Source organism: Dendropsophus ebraccatus, chromosome 4, assembly GCF_027789765.1.
Source record: "Dendropsophus ebraccatus isolate aDenEbr1 chromosome 4, aDenEbr1.pat, whole genome shotgun sequence".
NCBI lineage: Eukaryota > Metazoa > Chordata > Amphibia > Anura > Hylidae > Dendropsophus > Dendropsophus ebraccatus.
In genome coordinates, this window is record NC_091457.1 from 15,873,135 (window position 1) to 15,899,430 (window position 26,296).

A 26,296-nucleotide genomic window follows, 5' to 3' on the forward strand; every position below is an offset into this window, starting at 1 on the left:
TATAAGAGCCCCCCCACACACACACTTTCATCTTCATTCACCATAACATGAATACCACAGGACCGTGGCAGAACATCAAACTGCCACAAAGCGTCGTGCTGCTGCAAATGGGTCCTGACATACTTCTAGGAACTGTTTACCCAGACCATCCAGGAACTCCCAGCCGCAGTTTATTGACCTCCCCCCATCCCCCCACCCCGGGTTCCCCCCATTTTTACACGTCACGCTTCCGCACTTTATAAATTAGTTAATATTTAATGACTTTTTGGGGATGGCGTCACTGATGAGGAATGTATGTTATTACAAACACATGTATTGGACACGGAGACGAGAATTTTTTTTCCAGACTTTATGCCAGGTCAGGACGGGGTCTGAGGAGTATTATTATGTAGCCGTCTCCGTCGCCTCAGAGTCAGATCTGCCTGTTGCTGGTACCTGCACATTCCCTCCGCTACTGGCTCGGGACTCCATAGATGACATCACATACTCCATTGTTTAGGATTCCCCACCGCCGGGGCTGTCTGCCCTGGAGCACCAAGAGTTAAAACAGCTGAGTGTTTTGGGGTTGACGTAGTCTGGAAGACCCCAGTGGAAGAGTTCGGTGAGGGTGTCACTGGCTGAATGATAGAAAATGTGAAACCTGAGACCCCGGCCCTGCAAGCATGAAGAGACGGAGACCCTGAATCCATGCGGAGTGCCTGTACTGGGATCATAGACGACACCATGACCCCGACACTGAGAACCAGTCTGGCTCTGCTCTGCCTCTGCGCCCTTCACATCTCTGCCTACCCCAGGACTTCAAGTGAGTACCGGCCATGATGTCATTGTGATGTCATACTCCTCTAAGGTCTTTCCTTCTTGTTCCTAGACTAAGGTTTCCATGTCTTAAAGTGACAGATCATCACTGTTTTAGGTTTCCAGTTCTGCATTTTAAATGCAACGGTGCACAAAAATTTGCTCAAAAACACAACTATTTAATAGTCATATATAGGGACCGAGTCAATACATGACTTAAAGGGGCATTCCAGTTGATAATGTCTATCAATTGACCACTGCCTAGGTCGTAGGTGTCATATCTTTGGGGGTCTGGCCAGTAGAACCAGTACTGATCAATAATACTGGAGACCTGGGACCATAGTGTAGGGTAGATTAGGGATCGGCCATGTATGTTATTGCTCCATATTACTCTATGAGAGGTACGAAAACAATGCACAGCCGTCAGACCCCAGCCATCTCATATTTATCACCTCTACATACAATCTTACTAGTCTCAGATTTAAAAAAAAACTTTTTACCCCCAGAAACAGCGCCCCCCCCTGGTTTATAGGTTGTGTCTGGTATTGCAGCTCAATACTAAACACAGATATCTTCTTTCTACTCCTGGCTAGAAATGATCATTATTAATGCTTCTACTACCTTCCCATCCTCCTCCCATACCTTGCTCCATTTGCTCGGTGCTTATAGCCACATTACTGACAATGCCTGACCCATAACCATTGACATTAAAGGGAAACCCTCAGGGATATGTCTATAAAGTTTTGATCCAAGAATTCTTATATTTACATACACAGCGCCCCCTGGTGGAGAAAAAGCTGTGTAGCTCTCTAAAGTAACATTTCCCCAAGCTGTGAGTCTTCTCTAATTGTTGCAGAACTACAGCTCCCATCATGCCCTGACAGCTGGAAAGCCTTCTTTTGGGGAACACTGCTGTCATGGATGTAGCAGAGCTGAACTGTGCACTGCAGAAGAACCAAGGTTTATGCTAATGTGTGCCAAACAACCTCCTCTACACTACATCCTTATGCCCATGGGGTCTATATATTAGTAGACTCTGCAGGAAGCCAGGAATTGTAATAGTGGAGAAAACCACAAGTCGGGAGGAAGAATTTCAACTCTGTTAGTCATGGAAAACACATCAGCCGCAGATGCTATTCCTCTGCCATGCAAATAATAGTAAATAGTATGTGAACACCCCGCCAACGTGTCCGTCCTGCTACACAGCACTAGGGGGTCAAACAGAATGCAAACTGGGGCAAACCATTAACTTTCTGCAGACATCTGAAACAAGGAGTGTTGTGGGCATGCTCGGTGTAATGTGAAGAAGTCAATGGACATGGGAAGATATCCGTTTGTCCATTGTTTTTTTGTCAAGTTTCTTACCTGCCCCCAACTTTATTATACAGATGACTTCTGACCGGCTGTTCCGTCTACACAGCACCGAACGTAAATTGCTCCTTAATATTGTTTGTGCATTTTTCATATTGTGACCGTATAGGTTTTATTCCCCAGAATATACAGTGATTAATGAAAATTGCCCAGGAGCGGAGTGGAACATTATGTGCCGAGACTGCTGCGAGTATGATCAGGTGGAGTGCGTGTGTCCAGGAGGCAATAAGAAGGTGGGGTACACCATCCCCTGCTGCCGAAATGAGGATAATGAGTGCGACTCCTGCCTCATACACCCAGGTATCATAATATAGTTATTCCTTCAAAAAATATTTGTTGTTGTGTAACAGCCATGAAATGATCAGGACCTTCACTGTATGGTGCGCACAGAATATAACTATTATAATACTGCCCCCTATACAGAAGAATATAACTACTATAATAATTCCCCCAACGTCAGGATGTTGGCATATAATTTGATCAAACCATACCGCCCCGTGTACCACGTGCAGGTCTCCTGGTTCACACTCCCTACCCTAACTCCACACTGCGTCGGTCGGCTGCCAACCCCGCAAAGCGTGCACCTGCAGGGAAGGGAGGCCATGGAATGGCCCTGCAACCCCAATGTCACAGGACCAAACCCAAAATGCCCCACCAATACCCAGCCAGCACCACCAGCGGAGAAGGCTGCCCCCCAACAACACAAGTATGAATATGGTATTGCACTCACCACCACTGCTCCAAACAGAATGGGAAAAACATGGAGGTAATGACATGTGAGCACAGGTATATTCTGCTGATTTGGGTCATGTGGGTCCTTTAAAGGGGAGTGCCAGCTGCCCAGAAAAGGGAGAAATGTAAAACACAACATGGAGAGAGAGGAGCAGCTGCACATCAGACCTATGGCTGATACTAGTGCTGCTAACATCAGGATGTTGGCATATAATATGATCAAACCATACCGCCCAGTGTACCATGTGCAGGTCTCCTGGTTCACACGGGTCCCTACACTAACTCCACACTGTTCGGTCGGTGCCGCCAACCCCACAAAGCGTGCACCTGCAGGGAAGGGAGGCCACCTCCATGTTTTTCCCATTCTGTTTGCAGCAGTGGTACACAGGGCGGTATGGTTTGATCAAATTATATGCCAACATCCTGACCTTGGTCTTTTTAAAAATTAGCCTAGCAGCATTAGTATCAGCCATGGGTGTGATGTGCAGCCGCTCCTTTCTCTCTCCATGTCGTGTTTTACAGTTCTCCCTTTTCTGAGCAGCTGGCACTCCCCATTATAAGACCCACGTGACCCAAATCAGCAGAATATACCTGTGCTCACATGTCAGTACCTCCATGTTTTTCCCATTCTGTTTGCAGCAGTGGTGGTGAGTGCAATACTTTATCCATACTTGTGTTGTTTGGGGGAAGCTTTCTCCGCCGGTGGCGCTGGCTGGGTATTGGTGGGGCATTTTGGGTTTGGTCCTGTGACATTGGGGTTGCAGGGCCATTCCATGGCCTCCCATCCCTGCATGTGCACGCTTTGCGGGGTTGGCAGCCGCCGACCAACACAGTGTGGAGTTAGCGTAGGGACCCGTGTGAACCAGGAGACCTGCACGTGGTACACGGGGCGGTATGGTTTGATCAAATTATATGCCAACACCCTGGCGTTGGTTTTTAAAAATTAGCCTAGCAGCATTAGTATCAGCCATGAGTGTGATGTGCAGCCGCTCCTCTCTCTCTCCATGTCGTGTCATAACTACTATAATACTGTCCCCTATATACAAGAATATAACTACTATAATGGGTTTTGGTGGGGCTTTTTGGGTCTGGTCCTGTGACATTGGGGTTGCAGGGCCGTTCCATGGCCTCCCTTCCCTGCATGTGCACGCTTTGCGGGGATGGCGGTCGCTGACCGACACGGTGTGGAGTTAGCGTAGGGACCCGTGTGGACCAGAGGACCTGCGCGGTGGTACACGGGGCAATATGGCTTGATCAATTCATATACAGACACTCTGGTGTTGATTTTTAATATAGGCCTAGCGGCATTAGTATCAGCCATAGATGGGATGTGCAGCCGTTCCATTCTCTCCAGTTCGTATAACTACTATAATACTGTCCCCTATATACAAGAATTTAACTACTATAATACTGCCCCTATATACAAGAATATAACTACTATAATACTGCCCCTATTTACAAGAATATACTCTTATAATACTGCCCCCTATATACAGGGATATAACTACTATAATACTGCTCCTATATATAAGAATATAACTACTATAATACTGCTCCTATATATACAAGAATATAACTACTATAATACTGCTCCTATATACAGGAATATAACTACTATAATACTGCTCGTATATACAGGAATATAACTACTATAATACTGCTCCCTATATACAAGAATATAACTACTATAATACTGCCCCCTATATACAGGAATATAACTACTATAATACTGCTCCTATATACAGGAATATAACTACTATAATACTGCTCCTATCTACAAGAATATTACTACTATAATACTGCCCCCTATATACAGGAATATAACTACTATAAGGCTATGTTCACACTATGTAAGAGACCAGCCGTTCCATGACCCCGGCTGGGTCACGGAACGGCCGGTCCCTGGCCGGATCATCTCGGATGGTCGGATGATCTTTCCGGCTGCAGAGCTCTGATGCAGGCGCATCAGGGCGCGCCCACATCAGAGCTTCCCATAGCGCACAGTAAAGCAAACGGCCGTAGCTGCTCGCTTCACTGTGTGAACTGACGGGGCTTTCTGCGGCCGGAATTCACTGACGCAGAAAACTGACATGTCAGTTATTTGCGGCCCCGTATGGGATCCCGGCCGGAGCGTGTACGATGCATATACACTCCGGCCGGGATCCCATTGAAAGTAAGGCATTGTTCCACCGCAGCAAAAGTATGGCCGTTGTTGCCATCGGCAACAACGGCCATACTTTTACGTAATGTGAACATAGCCTAATACTGCTCCTATATACAAGAATATAACTACTATAATACGTTTCAGGGAAGAAAAAGAGCGCTTCACCTCACACCTATGGCTGATACTAGTGCCCCTAGGCTAAATAAAAAACACACCAGAATTTTGTGTATGAATTGATCAAGCCACACTGCCCCATGTACCTCGTGCCGGTATCTGATACACATGGGTCCCTACACTAAGTCCACACCGTGCAGGTCAGTGGCCACCAACCCCGCAGGCGTGCACAGTCAGAGAACGGGGGCCATGGGACCGCCCTGCGACCCCCATGCCACAGGACCCGACCCAAAAACACCACACCAGAACCCGGCCAGCACCGCTGGCGGAGAAGGTCGCCCCCAAACAGCAGATACCTGCATGATGGTACATGGCTTGATGGCTTCATCAATTCATACACAAAATTCTGATGTGTTTTTTATTTAGCCTAGAGGCACTAGTATCAGCCATAGGTGTGAGGTGCAGTGCTTTTTTTCTTCCCTGAACCATAACTACTATAATACTGCCTCCTATATACAAGAATATAACTACTATAATACTGCTCCTATATACAGGAATATAACTACTATAATACTGCTCCTATATACAAGAATATAACTACTATAATACTGCTCCTATATACAAGAATATAATTACTATAATACTGCCCCTATATACAAGAATATAATTACTATAATACTGCTCCCTATATACAAGAATATAACTACTATAATACTGCTCCTATATACAAGAATATAATTACTATAATACTGCCCCTATATACAAGAATATAATTACTATAATACTGCTCCCTATATACAAGAATATAATTACTATAATACTGTCTCTTTAGTCATGGTTTATACACTCTTATTCCTCCCAGGCTGCACTATATTTGATAACTGCAGGACGTGTAACAATGGCTCATGGGGCGGTACGCTGGATGACTTCTATGTGAAGGGTCGGTACTGCTTGGACTGTCGTGTCGGCTGGTATGGAGGAGACTGCATGAGTAAGTGCCATTCATTTAAACATTCTTTTCAATGGAAAAAAATATCCTGCAGGCAATATGTGATTATTTTTTACTGCGTGAATGGGGCCTTAGTGTTCAATCCCCCTTGAGCGCCACCATAGGACACATATAGCATTACACAGTTGTAACTGTAACTAGTGGCTCTTTGTATTATTTGTCGATGTACCTAGTCTTCCAGAGACGGAAACACCCTTAGTAGTCACTCTTCGTTGGGGCTCCTGAATTGGTTCCCCTCTATTAAAGGGGGTTTCCAGGCAAAACCATTGATGGCCGATTCAGAAAAGAGGCCATGAGTCACTGCCAACACCCAGCAGCCGCAACAATTAGTTGTTCAGGGTCCTTACTGCACAGGGAACAGGGCAGGAAGTAGTTGGCTCCATTCACTGTGTAGTGGCCGGACCTGGTTACTCCAGCTCAGCTGCCATTCACTTGAACAGGAGCTGAGCTGCAGTTACGCATCACCATCGCTACACAATGAATGGAGACAACTGCTTCCAGACCCATTCACTGTGTAATGTGGCTGCCAAACAACTAATCTTTGGGGGTGTCTGGTTTCGGCACCCCTCTGATCAGTGACTGATCATGTGGAAAGGCCAACCATCTCTCTTGCCTGGTAAACCCCTTTAGCTCAAACCCTTTAAGATACTTTATTAGCCAATAATTTGGGGTAGTTCAAGGGGAGCAGTTGCCCATAGCAACCAATCAGCACGCTTCTATTATACCTACGTGGCATAATTGGTTGCTATGGGCAACCACCCCCTATTGCCTCCATTTGGATAAATTTATTTAAATGTGCTATAGACAACATAGAAAGTTTTCAACCATCTCAGCTCTGCTACATCTATATACTTATATAATACAATGTAATATAGACTAATTTTCTACTAATGAAGCCGGCTGTGATGTATACGTAGGCCTCAGCGCTCTGGAGCTGGAGTCAGCCCAATGCACACGGCGGCCCTGTTGACTCAGCCCCCCGTCCCCGCTTTCTCTGCCGCCTCGCATCATAACAGCCTATTAATTAGACTCGTTCTCCATCTTGGCCGCGCAGAAGGATATTCTAATTGCCGCGGATCCTAACTGCTAATTATACTTGATCAGGCGCGGGGTTGGTCTGTACTCCGTATGTGCTGGCGTGGGATGAGAGGAGGAGCGGCAGGTTCTGTTCCTGGGACCGTTCCTGCGTCTGCCCGTCTGCTCACGCTGGCACCTCTCTATTCCTTCACAAAAGCGCAAACTTGTTTCTTGTTAACCCCTGAAAACATTTGGGTATTCCAGTAGAAATCATCTTCTACGATATAGATGGGGCCTGTTATCTCAGATCACCGCTCTATGGGGAGATTACACCCCTTTGGCACTACTCAGAGATTGCTCTTACTGCTAAAGAACACTGGACTTTTTTATTGTTTACCAGGCACAACAGCGCCATACATTTGGTAGTGGTTGGGCCAGGTATTGCATCTTAGTCCTATTCTCTTGAATTGGAGTGAGCCGGAGAACCAGGCACAACAACTAACAAGTGGACGTGGTGGCCACACAGAGCTTTATGAATAAAGATCAGAAAATTGATTTATTTAGTATCTATTTTGCTCAGATTGCCCCCTATTACATTTTGTGGGCAAATCAAGTATAGGAGAAGAGGCTCCTGCATTACTCAGCTATTGTTTGCTAGGCGTCTATGGTTGCCCAGGGGTAAACAGATAGCCGTATGCTACACTCACTACATTGTCAATTAATAGAAGTGCCATATGCCAGGGCTAGGTATGCGGTGTTGTGGCAGCTAGGTGGGTGTAGTGTCACTTGGGCACTTGTCCTGGTGGGCAGGAGTGGTGTTGGAACCCACCCCCGGAAAAACGGCCACTGCGCTTGACAGAGAGGGATAGCCCAAGTGTAGGTGTAGGTGCGACGCCTCAAAAATAGGCACCAGATGAACAGTTTACCTAAAATCTTCAGTACAATACAAAGGTAATACAAGGCACAGGTGACAGGTGGATAGAAGTAGCTTGTAAAGAAGAGAGTAGGGATGACTGTGACTTGAGGGCCTTGTCCAGGTAGACGTGTGATCTGCCAGAGATGGCTGGGTGAGAGTTGTATAGTAGCGGAGAAGATGCTCGTACTCACCTATAGATCTGACCGCTTTCTGCCCAAGCCAGTTCACCGAGTGCTAGGGAAGGTAGTAGGAGTCCCAGGCCTTTACTACTGGGGTAGCAAACTTTCTGGGCCGTGCAGCAAGATACGTCGGCGGTGTGCTATTTGTCTTGCTGGGGATCAGTTCCTTTCTTGGTAACTGTTCTGACTGCTGAGGAGAGGATCCCTGGTTTGAACAAGGGGGTACCCAGAGTAGTCTACGCTCTCAGGAGCTGCTGTATGTCCTGCATGAAGTAGTGTATTGTTCCTAGTCTGACACAGCGCTCTCTGCTGCCACCTCTGTCCATGTCAGGAACTGCTTGCTATATACTACAAGCAGTAGCATGAAAGAGCTGGAGAGGTTATCGATGGGGATTTGGTAATGCTCTGGACAGAGGTGGCAGCAGAGAGTGCTGTCTCAGACTGGAAAGAATACACCACTTCCTGCAGGACATACAGCAGCTGATAAATACTGGAAGACAAGATTTTTTAATAGAAATAAACAAATACAAAGCTATATAACTTTCTAAAATCAGTTGATTTGAAAGAAAAATATTTTCACCGGAGTGCCCCTTTAAAGGATATGACTATACATGACGCGTTTGTGGACTAATCAAAAGTCTGCTATGGGGCCCAGTCATTTCCAGTTACTCCCCTGATTAAACAGATTTATCAAACAGCCTGCGGAACCTGGTGCCTTCTTGCACTGTCTAGTCTAAGTTTATACTGTCCAGGAAATAGACACTTTCAGTAAATCTAGGCCAATCTCTTCCCTGCCAGATTCTTGAAAATTTTTTATGCTCTTTCCCCTACTGGATTCAACTGGAAAAAAAGCATGAAATGGAAAGAACACCGGAGCTCTCATCCCTTATGGAGTACAGAACTGTATGCGCTGAAATGCGTCGGCTCTGTGCAGTTATCAATCCTCCTTGACGTCCCTCCATGAACCCATCTTATAAATGGCCGCCCAGCGCCGCAGAATGGCATCCAGCCGCCGAGCGCCTTTTCTTTGCAGCAGTGTAAATAAACTTTAGCGGCTGTAAAGAAGGCAGCTCCGCACGCTGTCACATTTCTATTGTTAGTTCCCAGGGAAACCGTGTGTGAGGAGAAACAGCGATGGCCGCCATCGCCGCGGGAACGCTCCTTTATTGCTTATTTTTGGGTTTGAGGTTATTTATAGTAAAACCCTTTGTGAGCCGCGGCCTTAACCTCACACTCTGCGCCCTGGAGGGGGGGGGGGGGGGCGACGACTGAGTAAAATAGTCAGCGGGTCCCATGTACTGTATAGTGCTACCGGTTACCATAGCAACAGGCAAAAAAAAAAGAGAAAAAATTCCACAACAGCAAATTCTCTGTTTAATTTTAGCAGTGGGAGACGAGAATGGAAAATACGGGGAGGCCCTTGACTCCTTCATAGCTGGAAGTAATGTGACATTGATATATGCCAGATATATACCAGATATGAGGAGTTCTAGGTTCAAAATCCTGTTGCCAGAGTGAAAGTCAGCTGTAAAGAGTGTCTCTTTCTTTGGAGGACCCATCCTGTCCTGCATTATACAGCAACCCCATTGATTTGAATAGGCACGGTGTAATGCTTCATTTCTCCTGTGGTGGCGCTGAAGGGGAAGGCCATACCTACTGCCAGGTCTGGAACGATCTGTGATCAACTTATTGTCAAATGATCTTTGTAACAAGAAAGGTTATTGCAAAACAGAGTTCCCCTTTAAATGGGAGCTGCCAGTTTTGATTGGTTGAGGTCTGTTCAGATGCCGAATGAGCCTTCTCTCCCAGCTCCATATCATATGATCGACATGGTCGTACAATGGGGACATTTGACTATCTCCTTCGTTCTACTATTTGGTTGTGGTCTGAATACTTAGATCCCGATCAACTAAAACTTTTGGCCTGTCCATAGGATATTCAGTATTTTATGATACCACATTATACTTACTGTAATCAGTGCAGCTCTTCACAATATCCCTTCCCATTAAACATAAAGCAGTACCCAGATCTGGCCAGAAGAGGGCGCTCTAACACATCTTATTGCCTCCTATGATGCTAACAATGGACAGAATGGGATATTGATGTTATATTGTTTACTGCCCAGTGGACCATATGTTTTGTGTACAATGTGATGAGTTAAGTGACTGTTTTCTTCTTTTATAGGATGCGGGCAGGTAATACAAGCCGCCCGGGGGGAGATCATGTTGGAGAGTTATCCATTTAATGCTCACTGTGAATGGAGCATCCAAGTGTCGCCTGGATATACTGTAGAGCTCAGGTAGGGAATGCAGGACACGGTGTGATGGGGCAAATTGTATCATCAAATTGCTTGTTGAAGGGTATGGCCTCTTTTGAGCACCAGCCTGTATTATACTCCAGAGCTGCACTCACTATTCTGCTGGTGGGGTCACTGTGTACATACATTACATTACTGATCCTGAGTTACATACTGTATTATACTCCAGAGCGGCTATCACTATTCTGCTGGTGGGGTCACTGTGTACATATATTACATTACTGGTCCTGTATTATACTCCAGAGCTGCACTCACTATTCTGCTGGTGGGGTCACTGTGTACATACATTACTGATCCTGTACTGATCCTGGGGTACATCCTGTATTATACTCCAGAGCTGCACTCACTATTCTGCTGGTGGGGTCACTCTGTACAGTACATACATTACATTACTGATCCTGAGTTACATCCTTCATTATACTCCAGAGCTGCACTCACTATTCTGCTGGTGGGGTCACTGTGTATATACATTACTGATCCTGAGTCACATCCTGTATTATACTCCAGAGCTGCACTCACTATTCTGCTGGTGGGGTCACTGTGTATATACATTACATTACTGATCCTGAGTTACATCCTGTATTATACTCCAGAGCAGCACTCACTATTCTGCTGGTGGGGTCACTGTGTACATACATTACATTACTGATCCTGAGTTACATCCTGTAATTCTTTTTATTAGAAAAATATAAAACTTAACAAGTATAACTACATAAACATAACCGCGGCTCCATCAGCCAGAACAAAAACAAATACAAAGCTTTTCTGCTTATAACAAAAACAACAAATTAATAAATTCTTAAATAATATCTTTACAGAAAGGAAATCCTCCCTCACACCTGCCTCACCGGCCAGTCCAGCTTCATTATAAGATACTACCAAAATCCCCCCAAACTTACCCGAAACTTACAACTATTACTAACCCCACCACCACCACTACTACCTACCCCACCACCACTACTACCTACCCCACACTCACACCTCACAGCACACAGAAATTATATAGTAAAGACACTTTAGACCAAAGGCCAAAAAGCTATAACGTGGTTTGAGCCATTCTTGACTCGAACTTAATACAGTCCCTGCTGTATTAACTACACTTTTTTTTTTTTTTTAATTTTAAACACACACAGCACCCCCACTCACACACACCCCAACAAAATTCACCAACCAAACCTCCCATCCCCATATACATAACTCCCACCTAACCACACACACACACAATAGACAACTTTAACAGTTAAGAAACTATCCCCAACTAAAACTATCCTAACAAAACAAAGTTAGTACAAATAGTATCAAAAATACTAACTTAAGAATACCAGGTCCGGCTGCCTTATTTACTAAATAAATAAATATATAATAATATAAATAATAATAATAATAATAATAATAATACAAATACAGTATACTAATAAACAATAATGCAAATAATATTAAAATTATAACAACCATGTTACATAAACCTATCTAATACACTAACTACAAACCCCATCACCCACACCCCAAATCTGGACATGAGTCTGGGTCCATAAGTTCAGTTCTTGTCCCTCCGTGACCCATGCCAGAACCCCAAGTATCCATCCAGGGAAAAGCATACGATGTACCCCCCCCATCACCCCTCCCAACCTATCCTATACCCCATACCATATACAATAACTATAACTGTCGATAGGGCTTATCCAGCCCTCAACTTACCAAACTACCTAAAACACCAACACCACAACACATAACAAAAAGGCTCAAGTTCGGTGGCCTGTAAGCCCTTTACCGTTTATAACTGAATAGAAAACTAAAACAAAAACCTAAAGTGTCATGCACAGCCCCCCACCGGGATCGGAGGATGGCAGACCGGGTACCATAATAATTTATAACCTATCCCTGACTATTCTCCCTACCCTCTCCCTACTACTATCCTTAAATATTAATCTAACCCTCACACTCTCCCTACCTCTGTCCCTATCTACTCTCTCCCTAACCAGAATTATGGTCCCTCACCCAGTGGGCTCAGTACCTAGGGCACAGAAAAGGAAAAACCTCTCCACAGGAGAGAAGCCCTACTTGTACCCAGCCTGCCATACTCCAAAGACCTGATCTTCCCAAGGTCACCAGTGATGTTCCTACAAACCTCCACCTCGGAGAGGACTCTACGCTGTGTAGATACTAGACACCGTGTGTTCCATGTGTGGTACCTAACCACTAAGCTGACTAAGAATAACGTGCAGCGATCACGGCCACCCAGGTTCCTGAATACTCCATAAGCCCACTCCGGATAGGTGAGACTGATTAACTGACTCCAACCTATGGAGGCGCCCACCCTGGTGTAAACCCCTATATTGAATGGACAATGAAGCAGGAAATGATCCATGCTCTCCAGCGTATTACCACACTCCTCTCGGGGACACCCCCGATCATCGGAGCTCCTGCACTTCAAATTGTCCCTCACATATAGCTTCCCCTGGAAGCAGCGCCAGGCCAAGTCCCAAAACTTCTGGGGGATCCTCTTTGAATTCAAAAGATTTAACCCAACCCTCAGATCCCGACCTGGGCAGTCCCTGAGCGCCAGGGGCTTCTGGAAATGGGTCAACAGAACCCTTTGGTCAAGGAATTTCCTTGACTGAGTCCTGATCTCCCACATTCCCAGACCCCACCGACGTATCATCTTCAGAGTTGGGGTAGCGTAAGCCGGAAGATATCCATGGGGTGTACGAAGGTCCTTCACTCGCCCTCCTGTCTCCCATTCCTGGAAGAAAGGCCGAAACCATTCCCTGCAGGAGAGTACCCACGGAGGAGCCCTCTCTTTCCAGAGGTTTGCGATGTTAGCTTTCAAGAAGGTGTTCACTAAGAACACCACAGGGTTCACCATAGACAAACCCCCTAGTCTCCTCGTGCGGTACGTAACCTCTCTCTTGACCAGGTTCAGCCTATTCCCCCATAACAGCTGGAAGAACAGGCTGTAGATCCTAGTATAGGAAGCCTCTGGCAAGATACATACACTGCCCAGGTAGATGAACAAAGGGAGCAGGTACGATTTGATCAGGTGCACCCTTTCCCTTAAGGTTAAAGACCAACCTTTCCACTGGTCCACCTTCCGAGTGGCATCCAGGAGCCTACCATCCCAGTTTTTAGTGGGGTAATCACCCTGGCCAAATGTGATGCCCAATACTTTTGCTGACTCTTGGGGCTCTGGAAGGGTGTCCGGGAGATCAAACCTGGGATCTCCCCCTCCCAGCCAGAGACTCTCACACTTGTCCCGGTTGATGCTGGACCCAGATGCCTCTGAGTAGCAGTCCACCTCCGACATCACCATATCCGCCTCCCCTCTTGAGGATACAAAAACAGTGACATCATCAGCGTACGCCACCACTCTCAGGGTGGCTTCTGGCTCCCCCAGGCTCATCCCGACCCCTGCCAACGGTCCACAACCAACCCTCCTAAGAAAAGGGTCGATCGCGAACACATACAACAGTGGGCTCAAGGGACAGCCCTGGCGAACACCAGACCCAACCTCAAAAGAGCGGCCAGACCAACCGTTCACCAGCGGGAAACTCTCTGCCCCTGCATACAAGATCTTAAGCCAATTGACAAAAGTATCTGGTAGGCCATATCTCCGAAGGACAGACCAGAGGTACTCATGGTTCACCCGATCAAATGCTTTGGCCTGATCCAGGGACAGCAAGTACCCCTTCCAAAGACCCGCACTACTCCGCTCCACTGCCTCCCTGACACTAAGGACAGCACTTAAGGTGCTTCGGCCTGGAACAGAGCAGTGCTGAGCCTCCGAAAGGAGCCGGGGTGCAAACTTCACCAACCGATTAAACAGTATCTTGGCCAGAATCTTTCTGTCCGCATTGAGAAGAGCTATGGGCCTCCAATTCTCAATACGGCTCGAATCTTTACCTTTTGACAGAAGAATCAGGGCTGACCTCCTCATTGACCTCGGCAGAGTGCCCGAGGAAAGACACTCATTGAAGACCTCGGCCAAGAGGGGAACCAAGAGGTCCCTGAAGGTCTTATACCACTCAGATGTTAAGCCATCTGGACCTGGCGACTTCTTCAGGGCAAGCCCTTCAATCGCCAGTCTAACTTCCTCTTCCCTGATCTCTTCTGCCAAAACATCAAGAGAGGGGTCTACCCCTGGCTCAGGAATGGTTTCAGCCAGGAAACCCGACATTACATCCCGATCTAGATCCTTCCTCCCCAAGAGGTGTGAGTAAAAGGATCTGACGACCTCCAGGATCCCTGATCTGGACCGGTTCAGAGATCCCGTACTATCAACCAGTCCAGTGACTATCTTACTACTCACTGACATCTTACAGTTTCTGTAGGGGTCGGGCGAGCGGTACCTCCCGAAATCCCTCTCAAAAACTCAAGAGGCGTGCCTATCATACTGACACCTCATGAGCAAGGCTTTCACTCTGGAGATCTCCTCTCTACTACCTCCAGTCGAGACGAGATGCTCGAGTTTCCTCCTCAGGCCCTGATACACACGATACCTATTCAGGGACCTGAGGCTTGAGAGCTGGCGGAAGAACCTCGCAACCCGCTTCTTGAATATCTCCCACCACTCTGACTTACTACTACATAGGCCCAGTAGAGGTACCTGACTCTGAAGAAAATCCTCAAAGGATTGTCTTACCTCTGCTTCTTCCAGGAGGGACGAATTCAGCCTCCAGTAGCCTCTACCCATCCGGGGGGTCTCTGAAACATTCAGGGAAAACAAAATTAGACAGTGATCGGAGAACTCCACCTCAACCACGGACACTGCAGAAGAGACGGCTTCCTCCTTTAAATAAAACCTGTCTAATCTAGACCTGCAGCTACCTCGATGATAGGTGAAACCCACGTGGCCCGAGGGTGTCCGGATGTGGGCATCCTCTAGGCGAGCCTCCCTAACTATACTAATCAGGGCCATGCTATCATAAGCCAGCTTGTCTTTGGCGCCTCTCCTGTCCTGAGACCTCGTGATAGTATTGAAGTCTCCACCAAAGACCACCTGCCGACTCGTAAAAAGAAAGGGCTTAATCCTCATAAAAAGGCTTTTACGGTCCCACTTAGTCTGTGGGGCATAGATGTTAATGAGCCTGAGCTCTTGCCCCTTCATGAGGACATCCAAGATCAGGCACCTCCCCATTTCTAACTCGATAACCCGTCTGCATTCTACAGGAGCGGTAAAAAGGACCGCCACCCCACTATACGGCTCAGCCGCAAGAGACCAGTGTGAAGGCCCATGCCTCCACTCTCGCTTGGCTTTTACTAGCAAGGCTTGGTCTGTCAACCTGGTCTCCTGCAAAAACAAAATGTCGGCGTTAATACGACCGAGAAAATCAAAGGCTGCGAATCTAGCCGTATCCGACTTAATGCTGGCACAGTTAATGAATGCCAGCGTCAATGGGGTGAGTGCCGCCATCATGGGTGATCGAGTTGGACAGCCTTGTCTCTTTATTTCCTACCCTTCTTTTTACCACCTTCCCCATCAGAAGACGATCCTTTTGCCTTCTCTTTAACCCGCTTTAAAGATGCAGACATATCCATACCCAGATCCTCATCTCCTGACCCAGGGGCCACCTGGCCTCCCAAGGAAACTGCCTCAGAAGGAACAGGCTCGGCACCTCCTGGAGACCTCACCGTCTCCAAAATCAGTCCCTCAACCTCGGATTTGCCGAGGGCCTGATATCTATTGGACAGAACGATCAGAGGGGGGTCAGTCAGGCTTTCCTTTGGCACTTGGCCCGCAACACCGGAGGAGGAAGAAGATGCCCAAGGCCCCTTCTGGCTTTGCCTCCTACTGTCGCACTTACGTTTTTCATTTTGCCCTTTCCCACCGTCCTCATCCAAACTTTCATATTGGGAGGAACTGGAGGAAATGGCTTTTTTTGCCTCCTCTTTACGAAGTCTCCTTATCTCTTCATCTAACTCGATATCCTCTAGAGCCTCAGCTGTTCCCTCTAAGCTGGCATCTGGAGCAGGACCACTGACTACTCCTGCCACCAGGGAACTTCCCAGGTCCCTGCTCCTTCTGCGCTTCTCCTCTCGCTTTAGCTTAGAGGGGGTCTTGCTTTTTACCTTCTCCTCTGCTGGTCCCCTCCCCAGGTGAGGCAACAACAAGGCTCTCCCCATCTTGGGCGGCCGCAGCATTGGAGAATGAGCGTGGACACCTGCTAAATGGGTGACCAAGGTCACCACACAGGTGACAGCGAATCCGGCCACAGGCGGCAGCCAGATGACCCTCCGCACCGCACAATGCACAAATCAGCTTAGTGCAGTTTGCACTAAAGTGGGTGGGATCACCACACCTGTGACACAGCTTCGGCTGCCCCTGGTAAAAGACTTGGATCCTATCGCGTCCGAGGAAGGCAGCAGATGGAATGTGTGAGACAGTGTTGCCTGAACGACGGAGGCGGACGGAAAACGTCCAGGCTCCAGACCAAATACCATGCTCATCCAGATTTTTCTTGGGGATGTCCGTCACCTCCCCATACCTGCCTAGCCAGGTCATGATGTCATAGCAAGAAAGTGACTCGTTGCGTGTCAGAACGGTCACTTTCTTGACTGAACTCTGACGGGATACCGCCTTTACAGCGAAATCCCGCCACACAGGCTCATCCTTCACCAGCTCGTGATTGGACCAGAAGAGTCCCTCTGGTTTCACAAAGCTGATGTCGAATTCAGAGGTACCGTAGGGGTGGATCAGGGCAAAGATGTAATTCGCCCTGAAACTCATCTGGAAGAGAAGCTCCACCACCTTTGCCCTGGATGGGCACGCATCACTGCCTCTCCATACCAGACGGGCCACGTTCCTATGGCCAACCTCCTGCCCGGATGTCGGAAGGGACCAGACCACTTCCCCATTATGCTCTCGGAATGCCCCAAGCCCATGTCTTTCTACGTAGAAGGACAGGTCGACCTCCCGGCCCTCTACTTGGAGCGTTCTGTCTCCTCTCCTTAACGCCTCCAGGAGGCGCCGTTGCAAGTTACCTTCTCCTGGATTAGGAGATGAGGATCCCCTAGTTCCCCCAGCAGCGACATTGGCATAGCTCCTTACTGGAGCGGCCACCACTGGGGGGGCAGCCGGACCATCCCCACTACCCCCAGCAACCACAGAAGAAACAATAATATCAGCATCAAATATACCCTGCCTAGCTGGGCTGGACTGGCCTACCTGTAGTCTGGCTGGCTTTATTACATTACCATGAGATATAGCAGATCTGGCATTAGCAGTGGCATCCTTGGCATCCCTGGGCACATTTGACTGGGTGCAGCATTGCCACCTGTCCGGCCCTCAGCCTCAGCCAGCACCTCTGCCTCAATCTCCTGCACCGCCTGAAGCATGGCTTTATTAATGTCATGTCCATTGGTGTGTACCTGCGGCACCAGACAGGCACCTGACTTAGTGACAGTCTCTTTATCGCTGGCTCCTTCCCCAGCAGTAAGATCCACCAGAGATGTCTCTGCATTTCCGGGGGCACAGACGACCCCTGCGCCTATATAGGAGTGCCCCGTTACAGCAGACACACTCATCGGACCACTAACACCTCCTGGCAACTTAATGACACTCCTCCCCTTGCCTGCAGAGGAGTGACCTGCAGCACAGCGACCGCTGCCCACCTCCGTCTTATCACTGGCACTTATGCCTTCTCTCGAAGCCTGGACACTCCTCCCTTTGCCTGCAGAGGAGCGCCCTGCAGCTCCAGGTCCACTCAAAGGATCACGCACAAGCTTGGTTTTGATGCCCGACTGCCCGGGCAATGTGCCAGCCGCTGGCACTGGGACACTCCTCCCTTTACCTGCAGAGGAGCGCCCTGCACACGTCACCTCAGCCACCAAACTGTCCGGCCCCCTGGCCGCTCCTACACCATTACCGACCTCACTACCCTGACCAGCGAGGCCGGCACTCTCCGCCATCTTGGTTGTACTCTTACTGGCTTTCTGGCCCCGCTCCACAGTAGCAGAAGTGGGGACAGTCAGATTACCAGTATCTGCACCCTGAGACGACTTTCCAGCCGCCCCAGACTGCACAAAGGGAACATACACAAGGTTCACCTGCTCTGCTGGCTTCTTCCTCTTTTTTCTGCCTTTTTTCTTCTTTTTAATTAACCTCTCCATCCCCAGGTCATCTCCAAAGCTGAAGTTCTCCATGTGCACTGGGGATTCAATTTGTTTTATCTGTGCAAGCAGAGCTCCTCCAGAGTCGTTGTCGTCATCATCATCATCATCATCACCACCATCATCATCCTCTGTAGAGCCTTCTCCTGAAGATGTTGGTAAGGCCACTTGTCCTGCAGGTAGACTTAGCTGGGACTCATCCACCCCTTGTGCACTGGAAGACTTTGTAGCCAAGTCCTCCAGACTCGCTGTCACAGTGGTCTCTCCAGCTTCCATATCCTCTTCCTCACTACTGCTCTCACCATCTGCAGAACAATCACCCCCATCATCCTCCTCCTCCTTCTTTGGGGATTTCATGCTGGCAAATCTGTCCGCATTGAGGATCTTCTCTCTGAAAATATCGCTGCCCTCCAGGATAACCATCCTCTGCAGCTCCAGGTCTTTAATCTCCTGCTGCAGAGACTTCACCTTGGCTGTAAACCCAGGCTTCTGTTTCTTTGGGGCTGAGCTGGCTCTGTGCTTAGCAAAGCTCAGGTCCTCTCTTAGACCTTTCAGTCTCTTTTCCAGCTGCTCATACTCAGTGAGCTTTGCAGCTATCCTGGAACCATAGGTGGCTGCAGACTCCCTGGGCCCCCTGAGACCCCACTGCTCCACCACCTGACTCTCCTGGGAGCCCCTCCGTGCAGCTGCACCTGCACCCCTTCTTGCGCTCACCTTACTTGCAGGCTTTTCCTCCACATTAGGAGCCTTGCGGCTTCCACCCGTCGCTGGAAGGGCTGGGTCCACATTGCTGCGAACCCTACTGGATCTTCTTACCCCTCCAGCCGGAGCGCTGGCCGGTAGCTTACACTCTACACCCCCCGCCGGCCTTGACCGGGAGGTGGAGGTCAGGGGATCCATGCTGAAGACTCTCCCAGGAAGCTGCCACCTTCCTGGGGAAGCAGGTGGAAAATCAGCCTCTCTCCTCCTGGAAGTCTGGATGTGTGGAACTCAGCAGCAAACACAGACACACCCAGTAACCACACCCTCCAGAGCTGCACTCACTATTCTGCTGGTGGGGTCACTGTGTACATACATTACATTACTGATCCTGAGTTACATCCTGTATTATACTCCAGAGGTGCACTCACTATTCTGCTGGTGGGGTCACTGTGTTAATACATTACTGATCCTGAGTTACATCCTGTATTATACTCCAGAGCTGCACTCACTATTCTGCTGGTGGGGTCACTGTGTACATACATTACTGATCCTGAGTTACATCCTGTATTATACCCCAGAGCTGCACTCACTATTCTGCTGGTGGGGTCACTGTGTACATACATTACTGATCCTGTACTGTTCCTGGGGTACATCCTGTATTATACTCCAGAGCTGCACTCACTATTCTGCTGGTGGGGTCACTCTGTACAGTACATACATTACATTACTGATTCTGAGTTACATCCTTCATTATACTCCAGAGCTGCACTCACTATTCTGCTGGTGGGGTCACTGTGTATATACATTACTGATCCTGAGTCACATCCTGTATTATACTCCAGAGCTGCACTCACTATTCTGCTGGTGGGGTCACTGTGTATATACATTACATTACTGATCCTGAGTTACATCCTGTATTATACTCCAGAGGTGCACTCACTATTCTGCTGGTGGGGTCACTGTGTACATACATTACATTACTGATCCTGAGTTACATCCTGTATTATACTCCAGAGGTGCACTCACTATTCTGCTGGTGGGGTCACTGTGTTAATACATTACTGATCCTGAGTTACATCCTGTGTTATACTCCGGAGCTGCACTCACTATTCTGCTGGTGGGGTCACTGTGTATATACATTACATTACTGATTCTGAGTTACATCCTGTATTATACTCCAGAGCTGCACTCACTAGTCTGCTGGTGGGGTCACTGTGTACATACATTACTGATCCTGAGTTACATCCTGTATTATACCCCAGAGCTGCACTCACTATTCTGCTGGTGGGCTCACTTTGTACATACATTACATTAGATTATATTAGACCAGGATACAACAATTCTCCTGGCAGATTGGAGATGGAGACGATGCGGCTGAGTCTCATTTCGTGGCACCCCCCATACTTACGCCGCCTGCCCCTCGCACATCGCAGTGGTAACACAACATAACACTGTGTTTAGACGGGAATAGATTGGTTTCCTTAGAAAGAAAGTGAATGAATCTGTTGAATGAATCGGAAGAGGCGTCAGCGCTCAGCTAAGTCGTGATGTCTGGTCTCCGGGGATCAGCGTTATACCGTGTACACTCACCTTCTATCCTCTGAATCGTGACTGCTCCACATCCCCCCGAGACGCTGCAGGGTGGGAGGTCGGATCCACGTACCACCTCACTGCTTCCACATTTCTGGATTATTTTATTTTTCTTTCAAATCAACCAGTGCTAGAAAGCGCCAGAGATTTGTAATTTTCTTCTATTAAAAAAATTTCCAGTCTTCCAGTAATTATCAGCTGCTGTATGTCCTGCAGGAAGTGGTGCATTCTTTTCAGTCTGACACAGTGCTCTCTGCTGCCCCCTCTGTCCATGTCAGGAACTGTCCAGAGGAGGAGAGGTTTCTATAGGGAGTTGCTCCAGCTCTGGACAGTTCCTGACATGGACAGAGGTGGCAGCAGAGAACACTGTGTCAGACTGGAAAGAACCACTTCCTGCAGGACATACAGCAGCTGATAAGTACTGGAAGACCGGAGATTTTGTAATAGAAGTAAATTACAAATCTCTGGCTATTTCTGGCACTAGTTGATTTGAAATTATTTTTTTCTTCGTGTACATTATCATTATGACCAAGGTCTGGGCTGACAGAGAAGGCCAGATCCTCTGTTATATCAGGGTGCGTCCACCACAGCACCAAAACATCCCCGATCTCCAGGAAATAGATAACTGATCATTGGGGTCAGATCATCATTACCATGGTCAATATTGTTTACACTGTCCCTGGAATAAAAATAGACACGCCATAGGTTTTGATTGGTTGGGTCAGAGGGTGCAACTCTGCACTCTAGCAGTCTAGTCCAAGATGCATTAGACAAGTTCCATTAGAAGTCTATGGAAGGCAATAGACTCTGTATGGGTTATATTGGTTCACAGCATCAAATCTGCACCATTAAGGCTGTGTTCACACTGCGTTTTTTGCAGTCCGCTTTTTTCATCCGTTGTATGCAAAAAATGCAGAAAAAAACAGACAGAAAACACAGAATTACAGCATCATGTAACAACAGTAGATAGAGGAGACAATAGCAATGTGAAATGATGTTTCACCTTCATCCAAAGGGACAGACACTGTCTATTGTCGTCTATGTCCATGAGTCTTGCTGTAAAGCATGTCACTAAATGCTGTTAAGAACAGCATGGGCAAGATGGCAGCCCCTCATAACAATGTACAAAAAGGGAAATAAAAAAAAAAATTAGTCAGAAAATAGAAACAGGTTAGAAACAACGAACAACTTTTAATATCTGACTCTAATGAGTAAAATAAAATTTAGGTGACACATTTCCTTAAAAAAATAAATAAAAAAAATTGATACACACACACACACACACACATATATATATATATATATATATACACATTTGCTACATACTTACAATGAGGGTAGGGAGAGGTGTAATAGCCTTTTATGTGTTTAATATTCCCATTAAGCCAAAGTGATGGTAAAAAGGACGAGTCCCGGAGAAAAGATCCTGCAGGAAGTCAGCGCCTCATCATCCTATTATACCACTATAATAATCACTGTAATTAATCCTGTACAATTAGTATGAGAGATCCTGGAAGCTGTGATCATAATAATAATAGTATATAATAGCCTGGGCCTACTTACTAGCGGGAGAACAGACACATTCATTAGGGTGTAAGGCACACTTTACATCACTTTAACCTTGATTTTTCCGGCTTCATGTCGTAGCCCTATTGATATCACTAGTGTCGTGTAAATTCTCGGTCTGTACTGTAAAACAGTGTATTGCGTCATCCCCTTCATTTTTAACAGCACTCCCTGTGGTCAGGCATGGTATTGCAAAAAATAAAATAAAAAATTACCTGAGGCAAATCTGCCAACTATGGGGGGTCAGTGAGGAGAGAGGAGGTAACTTCTGGTTGACCTGGCAAACATGGAACTGAGATATGTAACTACAACATAACACTGGGACAGGTGCACCAGCTGCCAGAACATAGAGATGCATTAAAGGGGTTATCCAGGCTTATAAAAACAGCGTCACTCTTGTCTTTAGTTTAGGTGCGACATTTAAGCTCAGTCCCATTGAGGTGAACGGAGCTGACTTGTAATACTACACACAACCTGAGGACAGAGGTGGCGCTGTTTTGACGTTAAAGGACAACTCCGTCCAAAACTATTTTTTAATATGTTATTACTTATGGAAAGTTAGACAAATTTCTAATGTACATTAATTATGGGAAATGCACATTTACTGCTATTTCCCTTAATTTAGTAGATCATGGAGACTTAAATTTCTCAGAAATTCGGTGACGTCACGAATCAGGGTGTAATTACAATGGAGTGTCCAGAAGGGGGCGCACTACATATAGAAGTCAATGAGTACCATTGACTTCTGTATATAGTGCACCTCTGCTGGACACTCCACTGGAATTACAATGGATGTGTATGTAAATGTAATGTACAGTATGTTTTTGATTGAATACATTTATGGAATACTTTGGGGAGCAAGTGTCCTTGTTCCCCAGAGTAATCCATAAATGTATTCAATCAGTACATTTGGAGGGCACCGAGCAGGGAGGGAGAGAGGTGTCTATGCATCTACCTACCCCCTCCCTCCCTGCTCGGTGCTGGACACATATACACAGTACTACTCCTCCCATCCTACTAGCTAGCTACTAGTATGAGCAGAGGATGGGGGAGTAGTACCTGTGCTATCCCCAGCACCCCCTGCCGCCTGCCGCTCCTCACACAAGGGCTTCATATGCCCCCTCCGCCGCTCCCCCTCCTCCTCCTAGCTATCCCGCCGCTTACACCAGTACACTCTAAGGGTGGTGTTACACGGGCCGATGGGGGCCCGATAATACCTGTAAACGAGCAGCGATCTGCTAGATCGTTGCTTGTTTACTGGGCCTATTACACGGCCCGATAATCGTTTAACAAGGGCTGCAAGGACATAGTTGCCGATGTCCTTGCAGCCCTTGTTCAAACTATATACATTACCTATCCACGTTCCAGGGCTGCTTCTACGTTCTGCTTCTCCACAGGTCCCGCGCGTTCTAGCTTCAGAGTGACCTGTCAGCTGACAGGCTGCTTAGCCAATCACAGGCCGGGGCCGCCGCGGCCTGTGATTGGCCAGGCGGCCTGTCAGCTGACAGGCCGCTCTGAAGCCGGAGTGAGCGGGACCCGGGGAGAAGACCGCAGCAGCAGCCCTGGAACGTGGATAGGTAATGTATATTGTCAGTCGCCGGCCGTGCACCGCTATTTCACGTAGCGGCGCTCGGTTGGCGCCCGTTGAAAATAGGTCAGAACCTATATCAACGATCAGCCGATGATCGTTGTCATCGGCTGATCGTTGTATTTATTACATGGAGCGATTCGGACGATTATCGTTCCCTGTAATAGTACCCTAAGATTATGTCAATAGAGCATTTTGATTTTTACTTGCAATACCATGCCATGCCACATGGAGTGCTGTTTAAAAACAATGACACACAATTACATTACTATAAATAAAATTTTTTTTATACATGAGGACTACATATCCCAGAGTAGCTGACTCCACAGATCAGACTCTCAGTAGAAGCGGAGGAAGAGTTAACAACTGCAAGTAGTGCGGAGTCTTCCTCACTGTTACTGTACTTACCTTGGAGGTGTCTTGCTGCTATTAATTAGACATCTCCCAAGTAGCGTTAATGATGGCGGCATGAATTATTGAGTGTCCCTGCTTCCTGCTGAGTCATCTCTTAATATGTGGCACACTGGGTAAAGATTAATAACATGCCAGCAGCCCGGGATGAGACGCCGAGATATGAGATGAGAAATGAAGGGTCTCCATTCGGCCCTGACACTGGATCTTAGGATTTTATTAAAAAGCAATATCTTTATTGAAATTCATATGAACCGGATTTGTTAGACTCCTTGCAAATTCACCGATCGATTGTCTTATTTCTTTGAGGGTATTTTTAACCCTTCTGTGTCAGAGTGGAAGTGGAACCCCCTGGATTGTTTATTCTTCTGATGGGCTTTGGCTGTCTTAAAGGGGAAGTTGTGTCTTAAAGGGGTAATCTGGCAAAAAAAAATATATTTCTTTCAAATCAAAAAGTTATACAGATGTGTAATTTACTTCTGTTCGAAAATCTCAAGTCTTCCAGTACTTATCAGCTGCTGTATGTCCTGCAGGAAGTGGTGTATTCTTTCCAGGCTGACACAGTGCTCTCTGCTGCCACCTCTGTCCATGTCAGGAACTGTCCAGAGCAGCAGTAAATCACTATAGAAAATCTCCCCTGCTTTAGACAGTTCCTGACATGGACAGAGGTGGAAGCAGAGAGCACTGTGTCAGGCTGGAAAGAATACACTACTTCCTGCAGGACATACAGCACTTAATAAGTACTGAAAAACTTGAGATGTAAATTGCAAATATATATAACTTTCTGACACCAGTTTTTTTGAAAGAAAAAAAATAATAACTGGAGTACCCCTTTAAAGAGGTCAATCCACAGAGAGGGGGAGTCTGAGCTGTGAGCTTCATCTATTGTCTTCTATAGCTTATGACGTCGCCTAAAAAAAAACATTACCATCAGTTCTTCAAAATATGTTTAGAAGGATTATCCAGAATTAGAAAAACATACCCTCTTTCTTCCAGAAACAGGGCCACTCTTGTCGTCAGTTTGGGTACGGTACTGCGGCTTAGCCAAATTATAAAAGCAATAAAAACCTGAGGACAGGTGTAGTCAATCCCTTTAAGGGTTTTGATAAAATATAATAAGCTTATGAACAGTTACTCTTAAAGGGGTTGTCCAGATTTAGTGAAACATGGCAGCACCACACCTGGACTGTGTCTGATATTACAAATTGGATTGAAACTGACCAAAGTTTAGCTGCAATACCAAACACCCCCTATAAACAGGAGTGGCACTGTTTAATTATTACCAACCTCTTTCAGAAAGATATAAAACATCAATTATTGATTCCTTAATTTGACTGATTTGACTCTTTATTTTCGGACAGGTTTGCCATGATAAGTCTGGAGTTCGATTATATGTGTCAGTATGATTACCTGGAAATCCGAGACGGCGACAACGTGGATGCTAAAATTATCAAGCGCTTCTGCGGGAACGAGCGGCCACAGTCCATCCGGAGCTCAGGGAACTCTCTGCATATTCTTTTCCGGTCAGATGGGTCTAAAAACTTTGATGGATTTTATGCTACCTTTGAAGAAGTTACTGGTAATAATTTTAGGTGTTTGAGGGCTTAAAGGGCTTGTCTGGTTTGGTTAACACTTGTTTCTTAGAGGGGTACTTTGATAAATGACCTACCACAGGGTGTTATACAGCTGTGATCGTCAGTGATCGACTGTAATCCGTTG

The 26,296-nt window shown here is 46.9% G+C and overlaps 1 protein-coding gene across 1 annotated transcript in view; it reads left to right on the forward strand.

Annotated features, from left to right (window-relative positions):
• Positions 1-272: 272 nt before the first annotated feature.
• The window catches only part of PAMR1 (peptidase domain containing associated with muscle regeneration 1), a 48,658-nt gene continuing 22,634 nt past the window's right edge, over positions 273-26,296 (forward strand). The window contains exons 1-5 of the mRNA XM_069965156.1: positions 273-802; positions 2,290-2,466; positions 6,039-6,167; positions 10,482-10,596; positions 25,939-26,156. Coding sequence (XP_069821257.1) covers positions 688-802; positions 2,290-2,466; positions 6,039-6,167; positions 10,482-10,596; positions 25,939-26,156 — 754 coding nt within the window. The 5' untranslated portion in view covers positions 273-687. The remainder of the gene's footprint in view (positions 803-2,289; positions 2,467-6,038; positions 6,168-10,481; positions 10,597-25,938; positions 26,157-26,296) is intronic.